The sequence below is a fragment of the Tachyglossus aculeatus genome, chromosome 14 (genome assembly GCF_015852505.1).
Source record: "Tachyglossus aculeatus isolate mTacAcu1 chromosome 14, mTacAcu1.pri, whole genome shotgun sequence".
Lineage (NCBI taxonomy): Eukaryota > Metazoa > Chordata > Mammalia > Monotremata > Tachyglossidae > Tachyglossus > Tachyglossus aculeatus.
In genome coordinates, this window is record NC_052079.1 from 51,473,801 (window position 1) to 51,501,450 (window position 27,650).

At 42.1% G+C, this 27,650-nt stretch overlaps 1 protein-coding gene across 1 annotated transcript in view; it reads left to right on the plus strand.

The window, feature by feature from the left end:
• TNRC6B (trinucleotide repeat containing adaptor 6B) overlaps window positions 1–27,650 on the plus strand; it is a 201,421-nt gene that overhangs the window by 16,160 nt on the left and 157,611 nt on the right. The window contains exons 2-3 of the mRNA XM_038756387.1: window positions 16,776–16,848; window positions 18,976–19,066. Of these exons, the coding sequence (XP_038612315.1) occupies window positions 19,022–19,066 (45 nt within the window). The 5' untranslated portion in view covers window positions 16,776–16,848; window positions 18,976–19,021. The remainder of the gene's footprint in view (window positions 1–16,775; window positions 16,849–18,975; window positions 19,067–27,650) is intronic.

The following is a 27,650-nucleotide window of genomic DNA, read 5'->3' on the forward strand; positions in this document are numbered from 1 at the left end:
GTACTAAGTGCTTGGGAAGTACAAGTTGGCAACATATAGAGACAGTCCCTACCCAACAGTGGGCTCACAGTCTAAAAGGGGGAGACAGAGAACAAAACGAAACATACTAACAAAATAAAATAAATAGAATAGATATGTACAAGTAACATAAATAAATAAATAGAGTAACAAATATGTACAAACATATATACCTATATACAGGTGCAGTGGGGAAGGGAAGGAGGTAAGATGGGGGGGATGGAGAGGGGGACGAGGGGCTTATACGATTATACTTATCTATATTTATTTATCTTACACATATCTGTTCTATTTATTTTATTTATTTTATTTTGTTAGTATGTTTGGTTTTGTTCTCTGTCTCCCCCTTCTAGACTGTGAGCCCACTGTTGAGTAGGGACTGTCTCTATGTGTTGCCGACTTGTCCTTTCCAAGCGCTTAGTACAGTGCTCTGCACACAGGAAGCGCTCAATAAATACGATTGATGATTTATATCAAGTATATTAAAACACTTTCGGTCCTCTGAATGAAAAATATTTTTAATCCCTCTTTCCTCTGGAGCCCGAGACCCATGAGGTTATCTGGTTTTCTGCTGATGTGTCCCCTGGTTAGGGTGCATACAGAATCGGTTCGTTTTTTGTCTGATATTTTGAAGCACCCAATTTCCTCTCTTTCAGCTCCCCGGCCTCTGACTTCTGCAGTGTAGACGTACTACCCCCTGTTCACGGGGACCTGATTGAGGAACATTATCAATCAGTCAGTAGTATTTATTGAGCACTTACTATATGCAGAGCACTGTTCTAAGCGCTTGACTACAATACAGATAAGAAGAAGCGTGGCATAGTGAAGCATCGAGAAGCAGCGTGGTTCAGTGGAAAGAGCCCGGGCTTTGGAGTCAGAGGTCATGGGTTCAAATCCCGGCTCCGCCAACTGTCAGCTGTGTGACTTTGGGCAAGTCACTTCACTTCTCTGTGCCTCAGTTACCTCATCTGGAAAATGGGGGTGAAGACTGTGAGCTCCTCGTGGGGCAGCCTGATCACCTTGTAGCCTCCCCAGCGCTTAGAACAGTGCTTTGCACATAGTAAGCGCTTAATAAATGCCATTATTATTATTATTATTATTATTGTGGTTAGAGCACGGGCCTGGGAGAAGGATCTAGGTTCTAATTCGAGCTCCAATCAATCAGTGGTATTTATTGAGTGCTTACTATGTGCAAAGCACTGTACTAAGCGCTTGGGAGAGTACAGTAAATTGACAGACAAATTCCCTGCCCCTAACGAGCTTACAGGCTAAGGGGGAGACAGACACTTGTCTGCTGTGTGACCTTGGGCAAGTCACTTCACTTCTCTGTGCCTCAGTTCCCTCATCTGCAAGTGGAGATTGATGTGAGCCCCATGTGGGATGGGGACTGTGGCCAAGCTGATTATCTTGTATCTACCCCAGCACTTAGTTTGGTGCCTGGCACATAGTAAGCGCTTACCAAATAACTAAAAAAAAAATCATTAATTCACTCAATCATTTATTGAGCGTTAACTGTGTGCAAAGTACTGTACTAAGCACTTGGGAGATCTCCCCTGCCCTACCTTCTTCCCCTCCCCACAGCACTTGTATATATTTGTACAGATTTATTACTCTTATTTTACTTGTCCATATTTACTATTCTATTTATTTTGTTAATGATGTGCCTATAGCTTTAATTCTACTTGTTCTGACGATTTTGACTCCTGTCTCCATGTTTTGTTTCGTTGTCTGTCTCCTCCTTCTAGATTGTGAGCCCGTCCTTGGGTAGGGACCGTCTCTATATGTTGCCGACTTGTACTTCCCAAGCGCCTAGTACAGTGCTCTGCACACAGTAAGCACCCAATAAGTACGATTGAATGAATGAATACAATAGAATAGTAAACAGACATATTGCCTGCCCACAACAAGCTTACAGTCTAAAATGAGCTAAGACGGCCACGGTGGGAACCGGTTTAGGTTGGGGAGAATTTGGTGTTCTTCAGCATTCACTGATTCATTCTTTCAATTGTATTAAGCGCTTAGTACAGTGCTCTGCACACAGTAAGTGCTCAATAAATACGATTGATGATGATGATGATGACTTGACACCTGTCCATATGTTTTGTTTTGTTGTCTGTCTCCCCCTTCTAGACTGTGAGCCCGTTGTTGGGTAGGGACCGTCTCTATATGTTGTCGACTTGTACTTCCCAAGCGCTTAGGACAGTGCTCTGCACACAGTAAGCGCTCAATAAATACGATTGAATGAATGAATGAATATTTATTGAGCACTTACTGGGTACAGAGCACTGTCCTAAGCACTTGGAAAGTACAATTCAGCAATAAAGAGATACCATCCCGTCCACGTTATAGCCTGTACGAGGTCGTCATGTTAAAATAACATCTCTGGCATAACACGTGAAGTCACATGTGTTCCAATATGTGGTATTTATTTCTGAGGGCCATCAGTGGCCACCCAAGATAGTATTATTAGGGTACTTGTTACTGTGGTGCTTGTTCAGTGCTTATTCTGTGCCAGGCGGTCCTGATCCCACATGGGGCTCACATTCTTAATCCCCATTTTACAGATGAGGGAACTGAGGCTCAGAGAAGCGGAGTGACTTGCCCAGGGTCACACAGCTGACGTGTGGCAGAGCCGGGATTAGAACCCAGATCCTTCTGGTCCCCCAGGCCTGTGCTCTATCCACCTAGCCACACTGTTTCAGGATACGGTATATGAAGGGAAACTGGCCCTAGCATCCTGGTGGTTTAAAGCTGCTGTATTCATTTTATAGCAATTTGGCCCAACCTGGTTCGAAGTGAAGACCTTAAATGTTTTACCGTAATTATCCATAGAACTACCGTACAGCAGAGGGACATTCTCTATTTTGTTCCCTCTTAATTGCCGTACTTTTTTTTCCCCAGAGTCTAGTGTTTGTTAACGTCTCAATGGGTTCTTTAAGCTCAGTGTTAAAGTTTGTTCTTTTATCGGTTGGCCTGCACTCTGTTTTGGTACATCATCTCGAATGGATTTTACTTTTGATTTTTTTTTCTCCCCAGTTTACTTTGACACTGTAATATCAATCAATCAATCAATTGTATTTATTGAGAGCTTACTGTGTGCAGAGCACTGTCCTAAGCGCTTGGGAAGTACAAGCTGGCAACATCTAGAGACGGTCCCTACCCAACAGTGGGCTCACAGTCTAGAAGGGGGAGACAGAGAACAAAACCAAACATACTAACAAAATAAAATAAATAGAATAGATAGGTACAAGTAAAATAAGTAAATAAATAGGGTAATAAATATGTACAAACATATATACATATATACAGGTGCTGTGGGGATGGGAAGGAGGTAAGATTCAAGGGATGGAGAGGGGGACGAATAGTAATTGTGGTATTTAAGTGCTTGCTATGTGCCAGGCGCTGTACTAAGTGCTGGGGTAGATACACGCAAATCAGTTTGGACGTAGTCCCTGTCATGGGACTCAGTCTTAAGCCCCATTTTCCAAATAAGGGAACTGAGGCCCAGAGAAGTGAAGTGATTTCGCCCCAGGTCACCCAGCAGACAAGTGGCAGAGCCAGGATTAGAACCCAGGTCCTTCTGACACTCAGGTCCATGCTCTATTCATGATGCCACACTGCTTCTCATGTGGGCAGAAGTATTTCTTAGCGGGGAAAACAGGGCTAATGGGGAAAGGTATAAAGGTTAAGATTTTCTAAATAAACTTTCCTTTTTCTTTGGGAAATGTGGTGTTTAGAAGCCGGAGCACATTCCGTATTATTCACTCATTCATTCATTCATTCAATCGTATTTATTGAGCGCTTACTGTGTACAGAGCACTGTACTAAGCACTTGGGAAGTACAAGTTGGCAACATATAGAGACGGTCCCTACCCAACAGTGGGCTCACAGTCTAGAAGGGGGAGACAGAGAACAAAACATATTAACAAAATAAAAAAAGTAGAATAAATATGTACAAGTAAAATAAATAGAGTAATAAATGTGTACAAACATATATACAGTTGCTGTGGGGAAGGGAAGGAGGTAAGATGGGGGTGATGAAGAAGGGGAGGAGGGGGAGAGGTTATCACAATTCAGGACATTGTCAAAATTTGAGTCTTGATGGTATCATTCTTTTCCTTTTGACAATCTAGCTATTATTTGACAAAACAGTTTTAAAATATTCTTCCAAATTTCGCAAGGGTTAAAGAAAATGCTCTAAGTAGCTCTTCTAGTTTGTTCACTAGAGGTTCAGTAAATGCAGATCAGAGTCTATTGTTTAAAAGACTGCTACAGGACATTCTGTGCAGTGCTCTGCGCATAGTAAGCGCTCAAATACCATTGATTGATTATTTGAACTAGAATCAGATCCTTTATCAATTATTCTAGAAAGATAAATAGCTCTCTAGGACTTGCATTTTCGTGACTTATCAAAAGTTCCATTACGTTAGTCTGAGTTGTAGTTCTTGTAGAAGATGCAACCTACTTCTCCTACTTCTAAGAACAGATTAAATCTCTGTTCTTCACAGTCCGGTTAGCAGAAATGAGGACACAGAGTGTGATACTTTAGGCAGCTGTCACTGTCAGGTGAGCCTCCAGCAAACTCCTTTAGTGACTTCACCGACTCAATATTCAGAACCTCATGGATTCTCTCCTCCCCTCCTCCTCCCACCCCCCTCCCATTTCCAGTTCATAATAAGGAGAACCGAGTTGGTGGTAATTAGCAAAGACATTTTTCTTCTGACATCTTTCTCCATAATAGAAGGCAGAGGGATGGATTTTAGCTGTATTCTTTAAGTGCATCAACCTATCACATGTCATGATACGTTCTAGTAATAATAATAATAATAATAATGTTGGCATTTGTTAAGCGCTTACTATGTGCAAAGAACTGTTCTAAGCGCTGGGGGGGATACAAAGTGATCAGGTTGTCCCATGTGGGGTTCACAGTCTTAATCCCCATTTTACAGATGAGGGAACTGAGGCTCAGAGAAGTTAAGTGACTTGCCCAAGGTCACACAGCGGGCATGTGGCGGAGCCGGGATTCGAACCCATGACCTCTGACTCCAAAGCCCGGGCTCTTTCCACTGAGCCACGCTGCTTCTCCTAGGAGCCTAGTACAGTGCTCTGCCACATAGTAAGCATTTCATTCATGGACAGAGAAGCATTGTGGCTTAGTGGAAAGAGCACGGGCTTTGGAGCAGAGGTCATGGGCCCCCCTCTCCATCCCCACCGTCTTACCTCCTTCCCTTCCCCACAGCACCTGTATATATGTATATATGTTTGTACATATTTATTACTCTATTTATTTTACTTGTACATATCTATTCTATTTATTTTATTTTGTTAATATGTTTGGTTTTGTTCTCTGTCTCCCCTTTCTAGACTGTGAGCCCACTGTTGGGTAGGGACTGTCTCTATATGTTGCCAACTTGTACTTCCCGAGCGCTTAGTACAGTGCTCTGCACACAGTAAGCACTCAATAAATATGATTGATTGATTGATTCAAATCCCGACTCCGCCAATTGTCAGCTGTGTGACTTTAGGCAAGTCACGTCACTTCTCTGTGCCTCCGTTCCCTCATCTGTCAAATGGGGATTAAGACTGTGAGCCCCCCGTGGGACAACCCGATCACCTTGTAACCTCCCCAGCGCTTAGAACAGTGCTTTGCACATAGTAAGCGCTTAATAAATGCCATTATTATTGCTATATTGTACTCTACCAAGCGCTTAGTATGGTGCTCTGCACACTGGAAGCACTCAATAAATACCACGGATTGATTCAATAAATACCATCGATTGATTGATAACATGTGGAAGCTTTGCCCTTTGGTCCTTCTTTGCCCTTTGGTTCACTAGAGCTATATAGGAGTGGGCTTGGGAGATTTTACTTTAGTTTTGTTGTAAGGAGTCCAGGTTTTGCATTATCAGAGAAACTTTGCGTCGATTGTGAACTGATCTGTGAGGTTGATGTTTTCAGCAGGTACTTAATAATAATAGTAACACAGCTGACATAGTAATAATATACTATTATATACTATAGTATATAATATATACTATAATTTCATAGTAATAATTATGGTATTCGTTAAGCACTTACTAGGTGCCAGGCACTGTACTAAGCCCCAGGGTGGATACAAACAAATTGGGTTGGACACTGTCCCACCCCATGTGGGGCTCACAGTCTCAATGCCCGTTTTAAAGATGAGGTAACTGAGGCCCAGAGAAGTGAAGCGCTGGTCCAAGGTCACACAATGGCAGAGCACGGATTAGAACCCATGACCTTCTGATTCCCTTGCTCTATCCACTAGGCCATGGACTCTTATGGACTCTGTAGAGCCACTCGCTCTCGTAGTTTTGCATCTCTATCAGTAGGAAGTGGGTTTGGGAACATTACAGGCCTTAAAGAATGGGTTTCTTGGTAGGAGGAGGTGTTTGGTAAGTGTTCTGAATTTCGGTTTTAAAGGAGAAAATGAGAAAACGAGGCACCTCAGCCAGTCAAGACTATTGAAAATTGCCCGGGACAGAGATCTGCCCATATGGATGCTGAGATCTCTCTCTGCCGAGCGGCCCCAGCCAGCCTGGGAAATCCTACATCTTCCGGGACAGAGAGCTGCCCACAGGCATTGAAATCTCTCTCTGCCAAGCTGCCTCATTTATTTACAAAACCATTCAGTCTATAATAAGAATAATAACGATGGTATTTGTTAAGCACTTACTATGTGCAAAGCACTGTTGTAAGCGCTGGGGAGGTTACAATAATAATAATAATAATGGCATTTATTAAGCGCTTACTATGTGCAAAGCACTGTTCTAAGCTCTGGGGAGGTTACAATAATAATAATAATAATAATAATGGTACTTGTTAAGCACTTACTATGTGCAAAGCACTGTTCTAAGCTCTGGGAGGTTACAATAATAATAATAATAATAATGGCATTTATTAAGCGCTTACTATGTGCAAAGCACTGTTCTAAGCTCTGGGGAGGTTACAATAATAATAATAATGGCATTTATTAAGTGCTTACTATGTGCAAAGCACTGTTCTAAGCTCTGGGGAGGTTACAAGGTGATCAGGTTGTCCCACAGGGGGCTCACAGTCTTCATCCCCATTTTACAGATGAGGTAACTGAGGCCCAGAGAAGCGAAGCGACTTGCCCAAAGTCACACAGCCGACAGTTGGCGGAGCCGGGATTTGAACCCATGACCTCTGACTCCAAAGCCCGGGCTCTTTCCACTGAGCCACAGGTGATCGGGTTGTCCTACGGGGTGGGGGCTCACAGTTTTAATCCCCCTTTTACAGATGAGGTAACTGAGGCTCAGAGAAGTGAAGTGACTTGCCCAAGGTCACACAGCTGACAGTTGGCCTTACGTTGCTGCTTTTCTGCTACAACCCAGCCCACATACTTGACCCTTCTAATGCCAACCTACTCACCGTTCCTCCATCTCGCCTATCTCGCTGCCGACCTCTCGCCCACGTCCTGCCTCTGGCCGGAACGCCCTTCCTCTTCATATCTCACAGACAATCACTCTCCCCACCTTCCAAACTTTATTAAAAGCCAAGAGGCCTTCCCTGACTGAGCCCTCATTTCCTCTTTTTTTTTAATGCCATTTATTAAGCGCTTACTATGTGCAAAGCACTGTTCTAAGCGCCGGGGAGGTTACAAGGTGATCAGGCTGTCCCACAGGGGGCTCACAGTCTTAATCCTCATTTGACAGATGAGGTCACTGAGGCCCAGAGAAGTGACGTGATTTGCCCAAAGTCACACAGCTGACAATGGGCAGAGCCGGGATTTGAACCCATGACCTCTGACTCCAAAGTCCGGGCTCTTTCCACTGAGCCACGCTGCTTCTCGAATTCCACGTCTATTTTTTATCGTAGGTCATTTATAGAGCAAGCTGTCAGTTTTTGCTACAAAAGCCAGTTAACCAAGTCATTTAGAACTCACGTAAAACGTGCCTACAGATATTCTGTATTTCACTGTGCATTGTGCTTTCTGTTGCCGTTCTCTGTTCGATCAAAGAACAGGCAATGTGCCAAGAGTTCACATCTGCAATTAAAAATGCTGATGAGCCTTGCTGTATTTTTTTCGCAGAGGAGGTAGAATGAAAGATAAGTAAATAACATTGTATGCAGAAGCCCGTTTATCAAAACTGTTGTCATTGTAGATGCAAATAAGCTCTGTATAAGGAAGATGACTTTCAATTTCAGTTTATTGGTATATGGGAGCCCCTCTTGCATCTCCTAAGTAGATGATTTTTCTTTTTGTGTGCTTCTTTTTTGATTATGTGATTTGGATCAAGTTTTTAGAGAGTTGAGAAGAGCAGCTATCCATGGTTAAAGAATATGTGATGTCTGCCGATTGAATGAATGGGTGAACATTATATAAACTATTGATCGGAGAATGTGCTGAGAAAACAAAGACATAAGAGAAAATCCCTGCTTTGAGTGTTCCATCAGAAAAACAGATGGGAGCCCCTCTTCCATCTCATAAGTAGATGATTTTTCTTTTTGTGTGCTTCTTTTTTGATTATGTGTTTTGGATCAAGTTTTTAGAGAGTTGAGAAGAGCAGCTATCCATGGTTAAAGAATATTTGGTGTCTGCCGATCGAATGAATGGGTGAACATTATATAAACTATTGATCAGAGAATGTGCTGAGAAAACGAAGAAATAAGAGAAAATCCCTTTTATGAGTGTTCCATCAGAAAAACAGATGGGAGCCCCTCTTCCATCTCATAAGTAGATGATTTTTCTTTTTGTGTGCTTCTTTTTTGATTATGTGTTTTGGATCAAGTTTTTAGAGAGTTGAGAAGAGCAGCTATCCATCGTTAAAGAATATGTGATGTCTGCCGATTGAATGAATGGGTGAGCATTATATAAACTATTGATCGGAGAATGTGCTGAGAAAACGAAGACATAAGAGAAAATCCCTGTTATGAGTGTTCCATCAGAAAAATAGATGGGAGCCCCTCTTCCATCTCATAAGTAGATGATTTTTCTTTTTGTGTGCTTCTTTTTAGATTATGTGTTTTGGATCAAGTTTTTAGAGAGTTGAGAAGAGCAGCTATCCATCGTTAAAGAATATGTGATGTCTGCTGGTTGAATGAATGGGTGAACATTATATAAACTATTGATCGGAGAATGTGCTGAGAAAACAAGGACATAAGAGAGACACATAAGAGAAAATCCCTGTTATGAGTGTTCGATCATAAAAACAGATGGGAGCCCCTCTTCCATCTCATAAGTAGATGATTTTTCTTTTTGTGTGCTTCTTTTTTGATTATCATCATCAATCGTATTTATTGAGCGCTTACTATGTGCAGAGCACTGTACTAAGCGCTTGGGAAGTACAAATTGGCAACATATAGAGACAGTCCCTACCCAACAGTGGGCTCACAGTCTAAAAGATTATGTGTTATGTGTTTTGGATCAAGGTTTTAGAGAGTTTTAGAGAGTTGAGAAGAGCAGCTATCTATCGTTAAAGAATATGTGATGTTGGCCGATTGAATGAGTGGGTGAACATTATATAAACTGTTGATCGGAGAATGTGCTGAGAAAACAAAGACATAAGAGAAAATCCCTGTTATGAGTGTTCCATCAGAAAAACAGATGGGAGCCCCTCTTCCATCTCATAAGTAGATGATTTTTCTTTTTGTTTGCTTCTTTTTTGATTATGTGTTTTGGATTAAGTTTTTAGGGAATTGAGAAGAGCAGCTATCTATCATTAAAGAATATGTGATGTCTGCCGATTGAATGAATGGGTGAACATTATATAAACTATTGATCGGAGAATGTGCTGAGAAAACGAAGACATAAGAGAAAATCCCTGTTATGAGTGTTCCATCAGAAAAACGGATGGAAGCCCCTCTTCCATCTCATAAGTAGATGATTTTTCTTTTTGTGTGCTTCTTTTTAGATTATGTGTTTTGGATTAAGTTTTTAGAGAGTTGAGAAGAGCAGCTATCCATCGTTAAAGAATATGTGATGTCTGCCGATTGAATGAACGGGTGAACACTATATAAACTATTGATCGGAGAATGTGCTGAGAAAACAGAGACATAAGAGAAAATCCCTGTTATGAGTGTTCCATCAGAAAAACGGATGGAAGCCCCTCTTCCATCTCATAAGTAGATGATTTCTCTTTTTGTGGGCTTCTTTTTTGATTATGTGTTTTGGATTAAGTTTTTAGAGAGTTGAGAAGAGCAGCTATCTATCGTTAAAGAATATGTGATGTCTGCCGATTGAATGAACAGGTGAACACTATATAAACTATTGATCGGAGAATGTGCTGAGAAAACAAGGACATAAGAGAGAGACATAAGAGAAAATCCCTGTTATGAGTGTTCCATCAGATAAACAGATGGGAGCCCCTCTTCCATCTCATAAGTAGATGATTTTTCTTTTTGTGGGCTTCTTTTTTGATTATCATCATCAATCGTATTTATTGAGTGCTGACTGTGTGCAGAGCACTGTACTAAGCGCTTGGGAAGTACAAATTGGCAACATATAGAGACAGTCCCTACCCAACAGTGGGCTCACAGTCTAAAAGATCATGTGTTATGTGTTTTGGATCAAGTTTTTAGAGATTTTTAGAGAGTTGAGAAGAGCAGCTATCTATTGTTAAAGAATATGTGATGTCTGCCAATTGAATGAATGGGTGAACATTATATAAACTGTTGATCGGAGAATGTGCTGAGAAAACGAAGACATAAGAGAAAATCCCTGTTATGAGTGTTCCATCAGAAAAACAGATGGGAGCCCCTCTTCCATCTCATAAGTAGATGATTTTTCTTTTTGTGTGCTTCTTTTTTGATTATGTGTTTTGGATCAAGTTTTTAGAGAGTTGAGAAGAGCAGCTATCCATCGTTAAAGAATATGTGATGTCTGCCGATTGAATGAATGGGTGAACATTATATAAACTATTGATCGGAGAATGTGCTGAGAAAATGAAGACATAAGAGAAAATCCCTGTTATGAGTGTTCCACCAGAAAAATGGATGGGAGCCCCTCTTCCATCTCATAAGTAGATGATTTTTCTCTTTGTTTGCTTCTTTTTTGATTATGTGTTTTGGATCAAGTTTTTAGAGAGTTGAGAAGAGCAGCTATCCATCGTTAAAGAATATGTGATGTCTGCCGATTGAATGAATGGGTGAACATTATATAAACTATTGATCGGAGAATGTGCTGAGAAAATGAAGACATAAGAGAAAATCCCTGTTATGAGTGTTCGATCATAAAAACAGATGGGAGCCCCTCTTCCATCTCATAAGTAGATGATTTTTCTTTTTGTGTACTTCTTTTTTGATTATCATCATCAATCATATTTATTGAGTGCTTACTGTGTGCAGAGCACTGTACTAAGCGCTTGGGAATTACAAATTGGCAACATATAGAGACAGTCCCTACCCAACAATGGGCTCACAGTCTAAAGGATTATGTGTTATGTGTTTTGGATCAAGTTTTTAGAGCGTTTAAGAGAGTTGAGAAGAGCAGCTATCTATCGTTAAAGAATATGTGATGTCTGCCGGTTGAATGAATGGGTGAACATTATGTAAACTGTTGATCGGAGACTGTGCTGAGAAAACGAAGACATAAGAGAAAATCCCTGTTATGAGTGTTCCATCAGAAAAACAGATGGAAGCCCCTCTTCCATCTCATAAGTAGATGATTTTTCTTTTTGTGTGCTTCTTTTTTGATTATGTGTTTTGGATCAAGTTTTTAGAGAGTTGAGAAGAGCAGCTATCCATCGTTAAAGAATATGTGATGTCTGCCGATTGAATGAATGGGTGAACATTATATAAACTATTGATCGGAGAATGTGCTGAGAAAACAAAGACATAAGAGAAAATCCCTGTTATGAGTGTTCCATCAGAAAGACAGATGGGAGCCCCTCTTCCATCTCATAAGTAGATGATTTTTCTTTTTGTGTGCTGCTTTTTTGATTATGTGTTTTGGATCAAGATTTTAGCTGAGAAGAGCAGCTATCTATCGTTAAAGAATATGTGATGTCTGCCGATTGAATGAATGAGTGAACATTATCAATCAATCCATCAGTCATATTTATTGAGCTCTTACTGAGTGCAGAGCACTGTACTAAGCCCTTGGGAAGTACAAGTTGGCAACATATAGAGACGGTCCCTACCCAACAGTGGGCTCACAGTCTAGAAACTATTGATCGGAGAATGTGCTGAGAAAACAGACAGAAGAGAAAATCCCTATTATGAGTGTTCCACCAGAAAAACAGAATCTAATTCTGGTTTGTTTTCACCGCTTTCTAATACTATTAGAGAGACCTCTTGAAGCCATATAATTCATTTGAACATGCTAAGACCCTCTTCTTCTCCAGCCTACTCCTCACCCCAGTCAATCAATCAGTGGGATTTATTGAGTGTGCTTACAAGTGGAGAGCACTGTACTAAGTGCTTTGGAGCGTGCAGTAAAACGGAATTAGCAGGCAGGTTTCCTGTCCATAACAAGCTTACGGTCTAGAGAGGGAGGAATACCCTCCTGCAGAATATGAAGTGGCTTAATGGACAGAGCACAGGGAAGGTTGTGGGTTCTAATCTCTCGGGCTGCATTGCAGAAGCAGAATAGTGAGGTGAGTTAGGAGGGGGCAAGGTGATTGAATGCTTTAAGGCCAATGGTAAGGAGTTTTATTAAAGCGCTTACTATGTGCCAGGCACCGGACTAAGCACTGGGATAGATACAACCTAATCAAGTGGGACACAGTCCACGTCTAACGCGGGGCCCACAGTCTTAATCCCCATTTTACAGATCAGGTAACTGAGGCCCGAAGAAGTGAAATGACTTGCTCAGGGTCACACCAGCAGACAGGCTGCTCTGCTGCTTGCCTCCTGAGCCAGCAGCCAAGATACTAAGTAACCCTCTCTGTTCTTGGGATCCCCATGTTCATTCATTCAGTCGTATGTATTGAGCGCTTACTGTGTGCAGAGCACTGCTTGGGAAGCACAAGTTGGCAACATATCGAGACGGTCCCTACCCAACAGTGGGCTCAGTCTATATATATAATAATAATATATAATATATAGTAATATAGTAATAATTATTACTATGGTAGTAATAGTATAGATAGAGAACAAAACATATTCATAAAATAAATTGAATAAATATGTACAAGTAAAATAAATAGAGTAATAAATACGGACAAACATATATGCATATATATAATAATATATAATATATAGTAATAATTATTACTATAATAGTAATAAACACCAGTGCTTATGGTAGGCTGGCCATCTTTCATGTGCCCGCAGGTTGCTAACTGGAACCGCTGCTGGCTCAGACCCACACGGAGCTACCTCACAGGGCAGGGACTATCAGTCAATCTGTGGTATTTACTGAGCGCAGAGCACCGTACTAAGCGCCTGCCAGCTGCAGCCACTACTGGCTCAGAGCCAGATAGAGCTATCGCACGGGGCATGCACGGACTGTTAATCAATCAATGGGATGTACTGAGCGCCTGTTGTCGGCGGAGCACTCTGCTAAGCGCTTGGGTGCTTACTGTGTGCAAAGCAATCGGGAGAGCACAATATAAAAATAAGCCGACAAATTCCCTGCCCACAACAAGGTTACAGTCTAGAGGGGGAGACAGACATTAATATAAGTGAATAAAATACATCACATAAATTACATTACACTATTATTATTGTCGTTATGGTTATGCTATCTGTGATCAGGTATTTTCACAGCCATCGTTTGGTTGTTTTTTGTTTTTTTAATACATCAGATGTGATTTTCTTTGGTTCAGTTTAATTTCCGAGTGACCTGATTTGCCTTTAAAATAGCTGAAGGGGCTTGATGATTTAGCGCTGTTGGGTAGGGACTGTCTCTATATGTTTCCAATTTGTACTTCCCAAGCGCTTAGTACAGTGCTCTGCACATAGTAAGCGCTCAATAAATACGATTGATGATGATTTAGCTGGAGGAATGAAAAGACTGTGGTTCCGTGACGGCTTTGAGGCCGTGACTTTCCAGCTCAGAGGCAAAGGAACGTCTTCCTCTTGGGTCTGGGAGTTGTTTGCTGTGACAAAATGTCTTCGGGCAGAGGATGCTTTACTGAGCAGGACTCACTTTTAGGGCAGAATCACTCCAGCAAATAAAGGTAGGTTTCTGCCGGCAAATCTGTCTCCTCCTTCTAGCAGAAAGACCTGGGCTTCATCGGGCTGTTAGACAGATAAACCCGATTTGCTTGTATCCACCCCAGCGCTTAGTACAGTGCCTGGCACATAGTGAGCACTTTAAATGCCATTATTATTTATTCTTATTATTTATAGCCTTACCTTCTGCCATTTCCCCTTATTCATTGTCGTATTTATCGAGCACTTACCGTGTGCAGAGCACTGTGCTAAGCGCTTATCTGTAATTCACCTAATGCCTGTTTCCCCCTCTAAGACGGCAAGCTCCTTATGGGCAGGGATCGTGGCAATCAATCAATCAGTCGTATTTATTGAGCGCTTACTGTGTGCAGAGCACTGTGCTGAGCGCTTATCTGTAATTCACCTAATGTCTGTTTCCCCCTCTAAGACGGCAAGCTCCTTATGGGCAGGGATCGTGGCAATCAATCAGTCAATTGTATTTATTGAGCGCTTACTGTGTGCAAAGCACTGTACTAAGCGCTTGGGAAGTACAAGTTGGCAACATATAAAGCAACTCATTGTGCTCTCCCAAGCGTTTAGTACAGTGCAGTGTTTAGTCCCCCACCTCATCCCCCTTTCCATCCCCCGTCTTACCTCCTTCCCTTCCCCACAGCACCTGTATATATGTATATATCATTGTCATCATCAATCGTATTTATTGAGCACTTACTATGTGCAGAGCACTGTACTAAGCGCTTGGGAAGTACAAATTGGCAACATATAGAGACAGTCCCTACCCAACAGTGGGCTCACAGTCTAAAAGGGGGAGACAGAGAACAAAACCAAACATACTAACAAAATAAAATAAATAGAATAGATATGTACAAGTAAAATAAATAAATAAATAGAGTAATAAATATGTACAAACATATATACATATATACAGGTGCTGTGGGGAAGGGAAGGAGGTAAGATGGGGGGATGGAGAGGGGGACGGGGGGGGAGAGGAAGGAAGGGGCTAATATGTTTGTACATATTTATTACTCTATTTTGCTTGTACATATCTATTCTATTTATTTTATTTTGTTAGTATGTTTGGTTTTGTTCTCTGTCTCCCCCTTTTAGACTGTTTACCCACTGTTGGGTAGGGACTGTCTCTATATGTTGCCAACTTGTACTTCCCAAGCGCTTAGTCCAGTGCTCTGCACATAGTAAGCGCTCAATAAATACGATTAATTGATTGACTGATTGCTTTTCATACAGGAAGCACTCAATAAATGCCACTGATGAACAGTGATGGGCAGAACTCTGCTGCTGCCCCTGCTGCTGCCCTCTTTTAGGGAGCTAGTGTGACCTAGTGGAAATAATAATGAAAGAGCCCGGGGCTGGGAGTCAGAGCATCTTTGTTTTAATCCCAACTCGGTCACTCATCTGCCGTGTGACGTCCAGCAAGTCACTTCATTTCTCAGGTCCTTGGACTCCCGGGCCCGTGCCCTTTCTAGTAATAATAATAATAATGGCATTTATTAAGCGCTTACTATGTGCAAATCACTATTCTAAGCGCTGGGGAGATTACAGGGTGATCAGGTTGTCCCACGGGGGGCTCACAGTCTTAATCCCCATTTTACAGATGAGGTCACTGAGGCCCAGAGAAGTTAAGCGACTTGCCCAAAGTCACCCAGCTGACAATTGGCGGAGCCGGGATTTGAACCCATGACCTCTGACTCCAAAGCCCGGGCTCTTTCCACTGAGCCACGCTGCTTTTCTAGGAGTCCCTGTTGACTGCTTGAAGGCATAAGCCCTGGGGAGGAGAGAGAACCAGGAATTTCAGTGGATATTGTACACCCCTCCCCACCCCAGTCCCCCACCATTCTTTCATTCATTCATTCATTCATTCAATTGTATTTATTGAGCGCTTACTGTGTGCCGAGCACTGTAATAAGCGCTTGGGAAGTACAAGTCGGCAACATATAGAGACGGTCCCTACCCAGCAACGTGCTCACAGTCTAGAAGGGGTAGACAGACGACAAAACAAAACGAGTAGACAGGTGTCAAAGCCGTCAGGATAAATAGAATTATAGCTATATGCACATTAATAAAATATTAATAAAATAGAGTATTAAATATATACAAGTAAAATACCTAGAGTAATAAATATGTACAAATATGTACAAGTGCTGTGGGGAGGGGAAGAAGGTAAGGCAGAGGGGGGCGGCGATAGGGAGGGGAGGAGGAGAGGAAAAAGGGGGCTCAGTCTGGGAAGGCCTCCTGGAGGAGGTGAGCTCTCCGTTATTGTTATCATTCACAGTCTGTCACCATCAAATCTCCCTAGTCCCTCCCCACAGTCACTTCACTTCTCTGTGCCTCAGTTACCTCATCTGTAAAATGGGGATTAAGCCTGTGAGCCCCCCGTGGGACAACCTGATCACCTTGTAACCTTCCCAGCGCTTCGAACAGTGCTTTGCACATAGTAAGCGCTTAATAAATACCATCATTATTATTATTATTATTATTATCCACTCTAGTGGTTAATACATTACCTGGCACATAGTATGTTATCACCAAATACCATAATTATGATTATTATTAGTACTTGGACTCGCTAGCACGCTTAGCTGGTAGAAGGTTTAAGCTTGTAATCAATGCCACTGATCAAGATTTTCTTCTCCTTTCTGTAGGATTTAGTTTTTGCACTGAATGTAGACTGGACTGATCCTCCAGGGCTTTGGTTGCCCTAGGATACCGTCAAAGGTAAACTCATCTAATTTATACAATCTCAGTCCTGGGAATGAAGCATGGAGGGGACTTGGTCTAAAAAACTAAGAGCACATACGTTCAGACTGTGCTTATTTTTCCCAAGAAATCACTGGGAAATTTAAGAGCATGGGTTTAGGAGTCAGAGGACGTGGGTTCTGATACCGGCTCTGCCACTTGTCTGCTGTGTGCCCTTGGGCAAGCCACTTCATTTCGCTCTTCCTCAGTTTCCTCATGTGTGAAATGAGGATTAAGACTGTGAGCCCCGTATGGAACAGGGACCGTGTCCATCATGAGTATCTTGTATCTACCCCAAGGCTTAGTAATACTCTTGGCACATAGTAAATGATTAACAAATATAAATCAATCGACCAGTGGTATTTATTAATCAATCAATCAATCGTATTTATTGAGTGCTTACTATGTGCAGAGCACTGTACTAAGCGCTTGGGAAGTACAAATTGGCAACACATAGAGACAGTCCCTACCCAACAGTGGGCTCACAGTCTAAAAGGGGGAGACAGAGAACAGAAGTTCTGTACTAAGCGCTTGGAAGAGTACAGTGCAACAGAATTAGTGGAAACATTCCCTGCCCATAACAAATTTACAATCTATCACAATTATTATTATTTGTTGTTATGAATATTAAGTGGAAGCCATTCTCACCTCTGGGAATGGGAAGAGGGGCACATGCATACGCGCATACATACACACACATACACAGACACGCATACGCTTCTCCCCCCGCCCCAACACACACCTACCTTTTGTAAAAAAAGTGGGCGGATACAGAGAATTCCTTTGGGAAATGGAATTCAGCACTTTCTTCCTCCGAATCCCAAAAGACATCCTGGTTGGAAGACCACAGCTTTGACTTAGCCCTCGGATAGCACCGATTGTGTATAATGTGGTTTTTGCTCAGCCTCCTTTCAGAGTGATCCGAAGGCATCAGTTACCATAGCAGTTGCATTGTAGTCTAATAATAGAGGTTTGCTGAGCATCATTTTGAATCACTCGCCATCAATATTTGTATTTTTGGGTGAATGAGTAAACAGAATGATTCCCCACACCTCTTTTAACAGTCTCCTGCTGTCGCATTTGAATTAGTTACAATAGCATGGAGCTCTTCAGCTCCTTCCACTCTTTTTATTGTCTCCAGCAACATGCCTGTTCACATCTAAAAATAAATTGATGATTTACTAAACAGATCTCTTTGAAACAAGCCCTCAAAGTGTATGGGGACACCTCCTCCAATGCATCATCATCATCAATCGTATTTATTGAGCGCTTACTATGTGCAGAGCACTGTACTAAGCGCTTGGGAAGTACAGATTGGCAACATATAGAGACAGTCCCTACCCAACAGTGGGCTCACAGTCTAAAAGGGGGAGACAGAGGACAAAACCAAACATACTAACAAAATAAAATAAATAGAATAGATATGTACAAATAAAATAAATAAATAAATAAATAGAGTAATAAATATGTACAAACATATATACATATATACAGGCGCATCTAGGCATCATAGAATAAAAAACTCAAAATGATATTCAGTGGTATTTATTGAGCAATTACTATGTGCGGAGCACTGTACCAAGCGCTTGAGAGAGTACAATTCAACAGAGTTGGCAGACACATTCCCTGCCCAAACAAGCTTACGGTCAAATAAAACAAATCAGCCTAGGGGTTACGATTAGCTTCAGTGCTCTGCTAAATAACACATCCAGTCTAAAGTTAACTCCATGCTACACCCCCAAACATAATTCAAGCTAATTAAAGTGCGACACTAGAGTTGTTGGTCTGTCACCTATGATTTAAATAAAACTCTGGAAATAATAATAATAATGGCAGTATTTGTTAAGCGCTTACTATTTTCCAAGCACTGTTCTAAGCACTGGGGGAGATACAAGGTGAGCAGGTTGTCCCATGTGGGGCTCACAGTCTTAATCCCTCAGACGAGATACCTGAGGCCCAGAGAAGTTAAGTGACTTGCCCGAAGTCACACAGCTGACAAGTGGAGCCGGGATTAGAACTCACGATCTCTGACTAGCAAGCCCATGCTTTTTCCACTGAGCTATGCTGCTTCTAATCATTTTTTTTTCTTCTCACTCTTTCTTCTAGGAAGGACTTGTGTATTTCTGCAGATTTTTGCACAGATTCTGTTCTCATGCAAACCGATGAGGGAGAAATATTGGAGGAAAGCAGTTCCAAGGTCAGTGAGGCACCTTAAATGATTTGAGCTATAAAGCTGTCGGGCCGAGACAGCGGATGTGCCCGGTGGATGTTGTCTGAATAGTAAATGAACATCAACCAGAAGGCTAAACGCATCTTGGGTTCAGATGTGGGAGTTAAAGATATTAGAGGGAAATCGGCATGGATTTTTTTGGAAACATCTCCTCTACCTCCAAACCCCCGAAAATCACCAAAGGCTCGTCATAGGAAATGTTCAGATTTTCTAGTGCGTTCTTCTGTCTTCTGAATTTGGAAACTCATTCATTCAGTCGTAGCCATTGAGTGCTTACTGTTTGTAAAGCATTGTGTTAAGCACTTGGGGGAGTATGATATTACTCCTTCCCTTCCCCACAGCACCTGTATATATGTATATATGTTTGTACTTATTTATTACTCTATTTTACTTGTACATATCTATTCTATTTATTTTATTTTGTTAGTATGTTTGGTTTTGTTCTCTGTCTCCCCCTTTTAGACTGTGAGCCCACTGTTGGGTAGGGACTGTCTCTATATGTTGCCAATTTGTACTTCCCAAGCGCTTAGTACAGTGCTCTGCACATAGTAAGCGCTCAATAAATACGATTGATGATGATGATATAATATGACTCCTAAGACTGTTGTTGGTTAATTCACACCTAATTACCTTGGTTACCTAATCACCTAGGTTACCTTGTAACCTCCCCAGCGCTTAGAACAGTGCTTTGCACATAGTAAGCACTTACTATATGCCATTATTATTATTATTATTATTACCTAAGGGACCTCTGGGAAAATCATCTCCTAGCCTTCTGGTTGGTTCCGACTGCTCCCTGGCTGGGAGAGGGACTAGATGTGTTTAGGTGTGCGAGGTGACCCCAGATCTCAAATTGGGTGAGTCCCCAAGAGGCGATAGGAGTGCAATGAATGACGCTGGCCCAAAAATGGGAAGAGAGATGAAGATGGGGGTGTCTTAGAAACAGAAGATGAAGGATGGATAGAGGGGGTTCAGGAGGACACTGGGGGGCAGAGATGTAAATGGACAGAAAGAAGACGAGAGATGAACGATGGCTTCCAGCAACTGGGAAAGAGCGGCTAAGGCAGTGAATCAGGGAGGAATGAAAGAAGGTGAAAGGGAAATTGGGAAAGTGCTGGGTGGGGTGGGTGTTGAGGAGGATAGAGTGGGTAGGAGTTCAAGGATAAGTCGATCCAGACAAAGGTATATGATTCACCTGTGTAAATCCTTGATTTACCTCTCTACCACTTGTCTGCTGTGTGACCTCGGGCAAGTCACTTCACTTCTCTGTGCGCAGTTCCTTATCTGTAAAATGGGGATTAAGACTGTGAACCCTATGTGGGACAGAGACTGTCCACACTGATTGACCTCTGTCTACCCCCGTGCTTAGTACGGTGCCTGGCACATAGTAAGAGCTCAACAAGTACCATAAAAAAATGGTAGAGGAAGAGGCAGACTGAAGGAAGAGAGGATTCAAAGACCAAAGGAAGAAAGAGGAGGGTAATGGAAAGAATTAAAGGAAGAAAGTTATTGAGAAAGGGATCGTATCTCTACCACAGGTGAAATCCTGGTTTTTACCTCAGTTTATCACAAAATAGTTGGATCAGTGTGAGGCTGTGGAGTTTCAAAATATTGATACCATTCTCTTCTCCAGTCAAGCTGGTGCTTGGAGTTATGAGTGGAGTGCGTAGGATTTTTAAAAAACACATTTTCATCTTTGCACTGACCCTCAGACCCAGGGTCCGAGATAAATCAGCTGTGGCCTTATGCGCGCGTTACCTGAAACGGACTGTAAGTCACTGACCCAGGCACATAAATAGTTTTTCCAAGAGGATTGGTAATAAGTTGCCTGGAGAAAGGAAAGGAAGGCAAGGTGCTGAAGCTATTGACTTAAAATTTTATAAGCCACTGAGAGGGCAATTGCTAGTGTTTAAATTTTAGCTAAGTAAATACTTCATTGCTCATTTAAGCATCCCTCTGTGTGTGCATGTAAGAAGCTGGAACAGTTGTGAAAGAATTAACCCAGTTTTACCCGGACCTCTCTTACCGTCAGATGTGTTTTGAAGTTTAGCTTGAAAATGTCTTTATAAATATATGTGCGGTCCTGCCACTTAGGGATAAGGATAAAGAAGCACTTTGTGCTTTTCAGTTGTTTTCATGTGTTTGTGTGCCACTTTTGTGCCTGAGAACTGATCTACTGTTGTACTTCCTGCACCCGGCGTGTCTAGGTGTGTGTCCCTGTGGGTCAGTCTCTTTTATTGTTTTGTTTTGCATTGGTTTTGGTTTTTGTCACATCAGGTGCTTAGCTAAGAGCCGCGTGGTGTTTCGGTAGCCTTTTAGTAGAGAAGCAGCATGGCATAATGGAAAGAGCACGGGCCTGGGAATCTGAGGATCTGGGTTCTAAACCCAGCGCTGCCACCTGTCCTTAGTGTGACCTTGGGCATGTTCATGCATTTCTCTGTCCCTCGGTTCCCTCATCCGTCGAATGGGGATTTAAGATTGTGAGCTCTGTGTGGGACAGGGACCGTATACAACCCGGTTATCTTGTATCTACCCCAGTGCTTAGTACAGTGCCTGGCACATAGTAAGTACTCAACAAATACCATTAAAAACAACAAAAAACCCTGTCTTGGTATTAAGAAGTCTCCAGCAAGCCTCCCCTTTCTAGGCTCTCCCAAGCCAGTGCTTTGCGTACAGTAAGTACTCAATAAATACCACTGATTGATTAATAGACAAGCCTATTGTCTCAGGCCCCTGACGTATGTACCTATTTTTACTGGATTTTTCCCTACTCCCCTTTCTTTTAGTGACATATTCTAGAAACAGACAAATACATTTTCTTTGTTGAAAACTCTACCAGAGTACATTTATCAAAAGCACACAAAACCCTCTACAGACCCTATCCAGCTCATTCTCCTAGCAATCCAGTGAAGAAATCAAGGGACAGTGCATCAATCAATAGTATTTATTGAGTGCTTACTGTGTGCAGAACTATACTAACTGTACTAAGTGCTTCTGCTGTTTTAGTTCCATTTTACAAAGCTGAGGAATGTTCAGTCCAAGATCACCCCCCCAAAGTCTCATATCTTTGCATCATATATTATAAATTGTTAATTTATATTAATGTCTGTCTCCCCCTCTAGACAGTAAGCTTGTAGTGGACTGGGAATGTGTCTGCCCACCGTGTTGTACTGTACTCTCCCATGTTGTACTGTACTCTCCCAAGTGTTTCGTTCAATGCTGTGCACATAGTAAGCACCCTGAGAATACCATTGATGTTGATAGGGGATAGGCCATGCTGCTTCTCAAGTATCCTTCCAAAATATCATGTTATCCATTTTCCTTGAGGTAATGTGGTATCATTATTCTAACAAAGGACTACAATATTTGTAGCCAATCTATTTGTAAAATTGAAGGGGTTTTTTGCAAATCTTTAAGATTAGAGAGTGATGCTTACAGGGGCTCATCCTAAAACTTCAGTGCCCCTCACAAAAGAATAAAAAAAACCTGCTGTCATTGAAAATATCAGTTTTTCATAATAAAGCTCCTTCTCACCCTCCATTTAAGACTATTTATCATTATTAGCCTTGTGTTTAAAAAGTGTGGCCCCCAAAATGCTGCAGCTACAATGACAAACCCAGGAAAATATTCTTTGTGGACCACTGCTTCTGCTCTCCAAGCTGCTAAGTTTGGTGATATTTTGGAAAAAGGCCTAATGAATACTTGCCATCCATCCTACCTTTTGTTCCTGGGTCTGTAGCAGTGAGCTCAGAGTGCTTTCACTTGCCTGGCAAAACAGTTTGGGGTTGTTAATCTTGGTGGCTCTTTTGTATTTATTGTGGGTGATGTGTTTCTTCCTGTGCTCCGGCATTATGGGCTGAATGCCTAATAGGTCAGTTACTAAATTCTAGCTGAGAGAGGCTGGGATACATCTGGGCCTTGCCGGTGTCTGATACGAATGAGAAAAAACAGAAAAAAGGAAGCAGGGCCTAGTGGAGAGAACACGAACCTGGGAGATAGGATCTGGGTTCTAATCCGGCCCCTGCCACTTGTCTGCTGGGTGACCTTGGGCAAGTTACTTCACTTCTCTGGCCCTCAGTTCCCTCATCTGTAAAATGGGGTTAAGATTGTGAAAGACGGAGCCCCCTTTTTCCTCTCCTCCCCATCGCCCTCCCCCATCTCCTTCCCCTCCCCACAGCACTTGTATATATTTGTACATATTTTACTTGTACATATTTACTACTCTTATTAATGATGTGCATATAGCTATAATTCTATTTATTCTAACGGTTTTGACACCTGTCTACATGTTTTGTTGTCTGTCTCCCCCTTCTAGACTGTGAGCCCGTTGTTGGGTAGGGACCATCTCTATATGTTGCCGACTTGCACTTCCCAAGCGCTTAGTACAGTGCTGTGCACACAGTAAGCACTCAATAAATACAATTGAATAAATGAACAGGCATTTATCCCCATTTTACAGCTGAGGAAACGGTGGTACAGAGAATTTCAGTCAACAACCTAGTGTCACACGGTAGGTATGCGGCAGAGCCGGGATTAGAACCCAGGTCGTTCTGTGTTTTAGCCATTGAGCCACACTGCTGCTCATTATTCCTCTCATTGCCCCCTTATTTTGTAATAATCCTAAAGGACTGCATTGTTTGCCTTCAACCGTCAAAAAATGTCTTCACTATGCTATATGGTTCTAAATTCAGGCCTCTTAGAGCCTGATTTTATCTCCAAAGTAAACAAATTAAGACAGTGCAAATGTTGAAAAGAGTAAAGGGAGACATTTGAGAGCCAGAAAAAGATACCTGCCTTCTAATGCTAATGGCTTGAAACTTGTTCGGATCTTTGCCTTCCTTTCAGTAGTTGTGTGTTGACCCCTGTGTATTTGTAGCAATTATGAAAAGAAGCACATGACCATGACCCAAATGAAATCAAGGTGGATCTAAAGCAAATCAGGTAGGGGACTTAAAATAAGTTTAATGTACTTTATTCTCCCTCTCTTTCTCATCCCTTTTGTGCTTGATTTCCAGGGGAATCTGGTTGGGGCTGTCACAGTAGACTTTCTGCAGATTTTGGGGTGCTTTTAGTCTTTGGGTTTTGGGAAGGAGAAGAAATGTTGGCAAGAGCGAAGCAGTGTGGAAAGTGTGTGGGCTTGGGAGTCAGGGGGACCTGGGTTCTAGTCCTGGCTCCACCACATACCTCCTGTGTGACATTGGGCTGGTCACTGAACTTCTCTGTGCTTCAGTTTCCTCAGCTGTAAAATGGGGGTTCATGGCTTGTTCCTTCCCCTGTTTAGACTGTGAGCCCCATGTGGGTCAGGGTTTGTATCCAACCCGATAACCTTGTATCTTCCCAAGAGCTTAGAACAGGCTTGGACCAGAGTAAGCGCTTAATAGATACCATAATCATCACCATAGTCGACATCATTGGAAATTTGAACAGGTCCTGTGTGGTGATTAGACTGTGAGCCCACTGTTGGGTAGGGACTGTCTCTATATGTTGCCAACTTGTACTTCCCAAGTGCTTAGTACAGTGCTCTGCACACAGTAAGCGCTCAATAAATACGATTGATTGATTGATTACGAGGTCTTTTCATTGGGGTGGGGAGGTGGTCGATTGGTGAAAACTTTGTAGTTTGATTTTGAGGGTCCATTAGGTGATGACTACCACGGAAGTTCATACATAGATTGGGGTGTGTATGGGCTTCGTTTCTGGCCAAAATGCACATGACGAGCGCAGGACATTTTTCACTTGAAAACAAGACAACTGGTACCTGGAGGCATGATTTCCTTTTCGAAGCTACATAGACTACTGCTTTCTGTGCCGGGTTTCTAGGTGCAAAGTATTCCTTTTTACCTGATATTCATTCAGTCATATTTATTGAGCGCTTACTGCATGCAAAGCACCGTGCTAAACGCTTGGGAGATTATGGCAACTTGGTATTTGGAATTTCACTGTAATGTAACTTCTAAAATGAGGAATTAATTGGATAGAGACTTCAAATTTGAGGAGTTTTGACCTGGTGCTTTGAAGGAATCTTCCCCCTCAAAGGTTTCAGTCCCCTTGGAGGAATTTCATAAACACCTACTCTCTGATATTTTTCCTTCCTCCTGGTGAAATTCAAGGGAATGTCTCCATACAGCTCTCAGAGCTGCTCCATAAGGTTATAGAACAATTAATCCATCAATTACTCTGCATAGAGAAGTGTACTAGGCACTTAAGAGAGTAAAATAGAGCTGCTAGACATGATCCCTGCCTGCAAGATGCTTACAATCTAGGGGGAGAAACAGTCTCCCTATCTGTATCTATATCTATTATCTGTATCTATTAGTCCCCCTATCTATTATCTGTAAAATAATTTACAGATAGGGAGAAGAGTGAAAAGGGGAGATGATATGCATTTGATTTGGTGCTTAAGTAATAGGGCATGTAAGTTGTGTACTTTGAGCTATGGAAAATTGCAAGTCCATGAGTGCTTAGAGAAGCAGTGTGACCTTGTGGAAGAAGCACAGGTCTGAGAGTCAGAAGACCTGGGTTCAAATTCCACCCCTGCCACTTGCCTGAGGTGTGACCTTGTGCAAGTCTCTTCACTTCTTTGTGCCTCAGTTCCGACACCTGTAAAATGGGGATTCAAAACCTGTAATTCCACCTACTTAGACTGCGAGCCCCATGTGGGATTTGATTATCTTGTCTCTACCCCAGCGCTTAGTACAGTGCTTAGTACAGACACATAGTAAGTGCTTAACAAGTACCACAATTATTCCTATTATTTTAGGTTCCACTGAAGTGGCAGATGCTGAGGGGCAGAAGGGGGTAGGGACTGTCTCTATATGTTGCCTGCTTGTACTTCCCAAGCACTTAGTACAGTGCTCTGCACACAGTAAGCGCTCAATAAATACGATTGATTGATTGATTAAAAATGAATCAGGGAAGACTTCTTGGAAGAAAGGTGGTTTCAGAAGGGCTTTGGAAATGGAATGAGCAGTGGTCTGTGAAATGGAAGGGAGTTCTAGATCAGGGATAGCACATGAACAGGAGTTCAGTGGAGGGAGAGACAAGCACAGAGAATAGGTTATCTTGTACTCTCCCAAGCCTTAATACGTTGCTTTGCACACAATAAGTGCTCAGTAAATACATTTGAATGAATGAGCGAATGAATGGTTAGCTTGAGAGGAAGCTCACTGTGGGCAGGGAAAGTATCTACCAACTCTGTTATAGAGGACTCTCCCAAGCACTCTGTTTAGTGCATTGCATACTCAAATATGATTGATTGATTGAGGAGTTGTGGGAGAAGTGAGTGGATAATTAGGAGTACGAGAGCTGATTGAGTGCCCTTAAAGCCTTTAGTCAGGAGTATTTGCTTCCTCCAGAGAGGAATGGGCAACCATCGGGGGTTTCTTGAATAGGGAAGACGGGCAAGGAGAATTGTTTTAGAAAAAAGATTCAAGTGAGTGGGAAGTACGGACTGGAGAGGGAATTGAGAAGCAGCGGAATGTACCCAAGGCTTTCAAGGGGATACTTAATCTCTAATCCAGGCAGCTCTAAACTAGCTAAATCCTTCACTTTGACTCTGGTTATAAAAGATTAAAAACCGTGGGACAGAATTTGAAGCCCCCCCAACCTTAAGTTTTCAAGCTATCTCATAGCCTTTGAGTTGCAGAAGAGGTTTTAGCGGGTATGAGGCTGTGTGGCTGTGAAAAAAACTCTTGGCTGTAAATTTGAATCCCGCTTTCCATCACCCTTTCCCTCCTCCTTTTCCCACTTCTGCTCACTCCTACAAGAGCTCAAGGAAGCCCCTTAGGAAGAGAGGGTAATTCAGTCAATCAGTGGTGTTTATTGAGCACTTACTGTGTGCCTAGAGAGCACTGTACTGAAAGCTTGGGAGAGATCAGTACAATTCAGTAAAGTTGGTCCTCTTGATCTGTGCCATTAAGGAGCTTACAATATAGTGGAGGGAGACATTAAAATAAATGACAAATGTGGGAAACATATCTATGAGAAAGGTGTTTGTAGCACAGTATTAGATGTAACACAGTAATTCAACATGAAAGCTGGGAAAAGTATCTTTTCTGGAGGGGAAGAATTGAGGAAGTATACGGCATGATTGGATCTAGAAGTTGAGTTTTGAAGGTCCTTGAAGCAAATGTATTTAAATTGAGCTCTTTCTGAGGTTGCTTTCACTTGTCTTCAGAGAGGTGATCACAAACAAGACAGATAACACTGAAATAGAAAACAAAACAACCAAATTTAGGGTACCTGGCCTTAGAGAAGTTGCAGAACTAAGGCCCAGAGGACTCCCATTTTCCTGCTTTAGTTGAATACGGACAGTACTGCAATTGGGGCAGCTTGCCCCTGAGTTCTTAAAGTACTCATTCGAAGAGGACCCGGAGTTCGTGTGAGTGCTACCTATGGAAATCCTGGCATTTTTAAGTCATTCTGAATACCGAACTCCTGAATCTCTGACTTTCCGGTTTTGGAACTTGGAGTGTGGGTGTTGAGAGTGGAGATCTTAACAATTGTTTGTGCTTTAAGCCTGGGGACTAACTACTAACTCAAAACTCTCCTT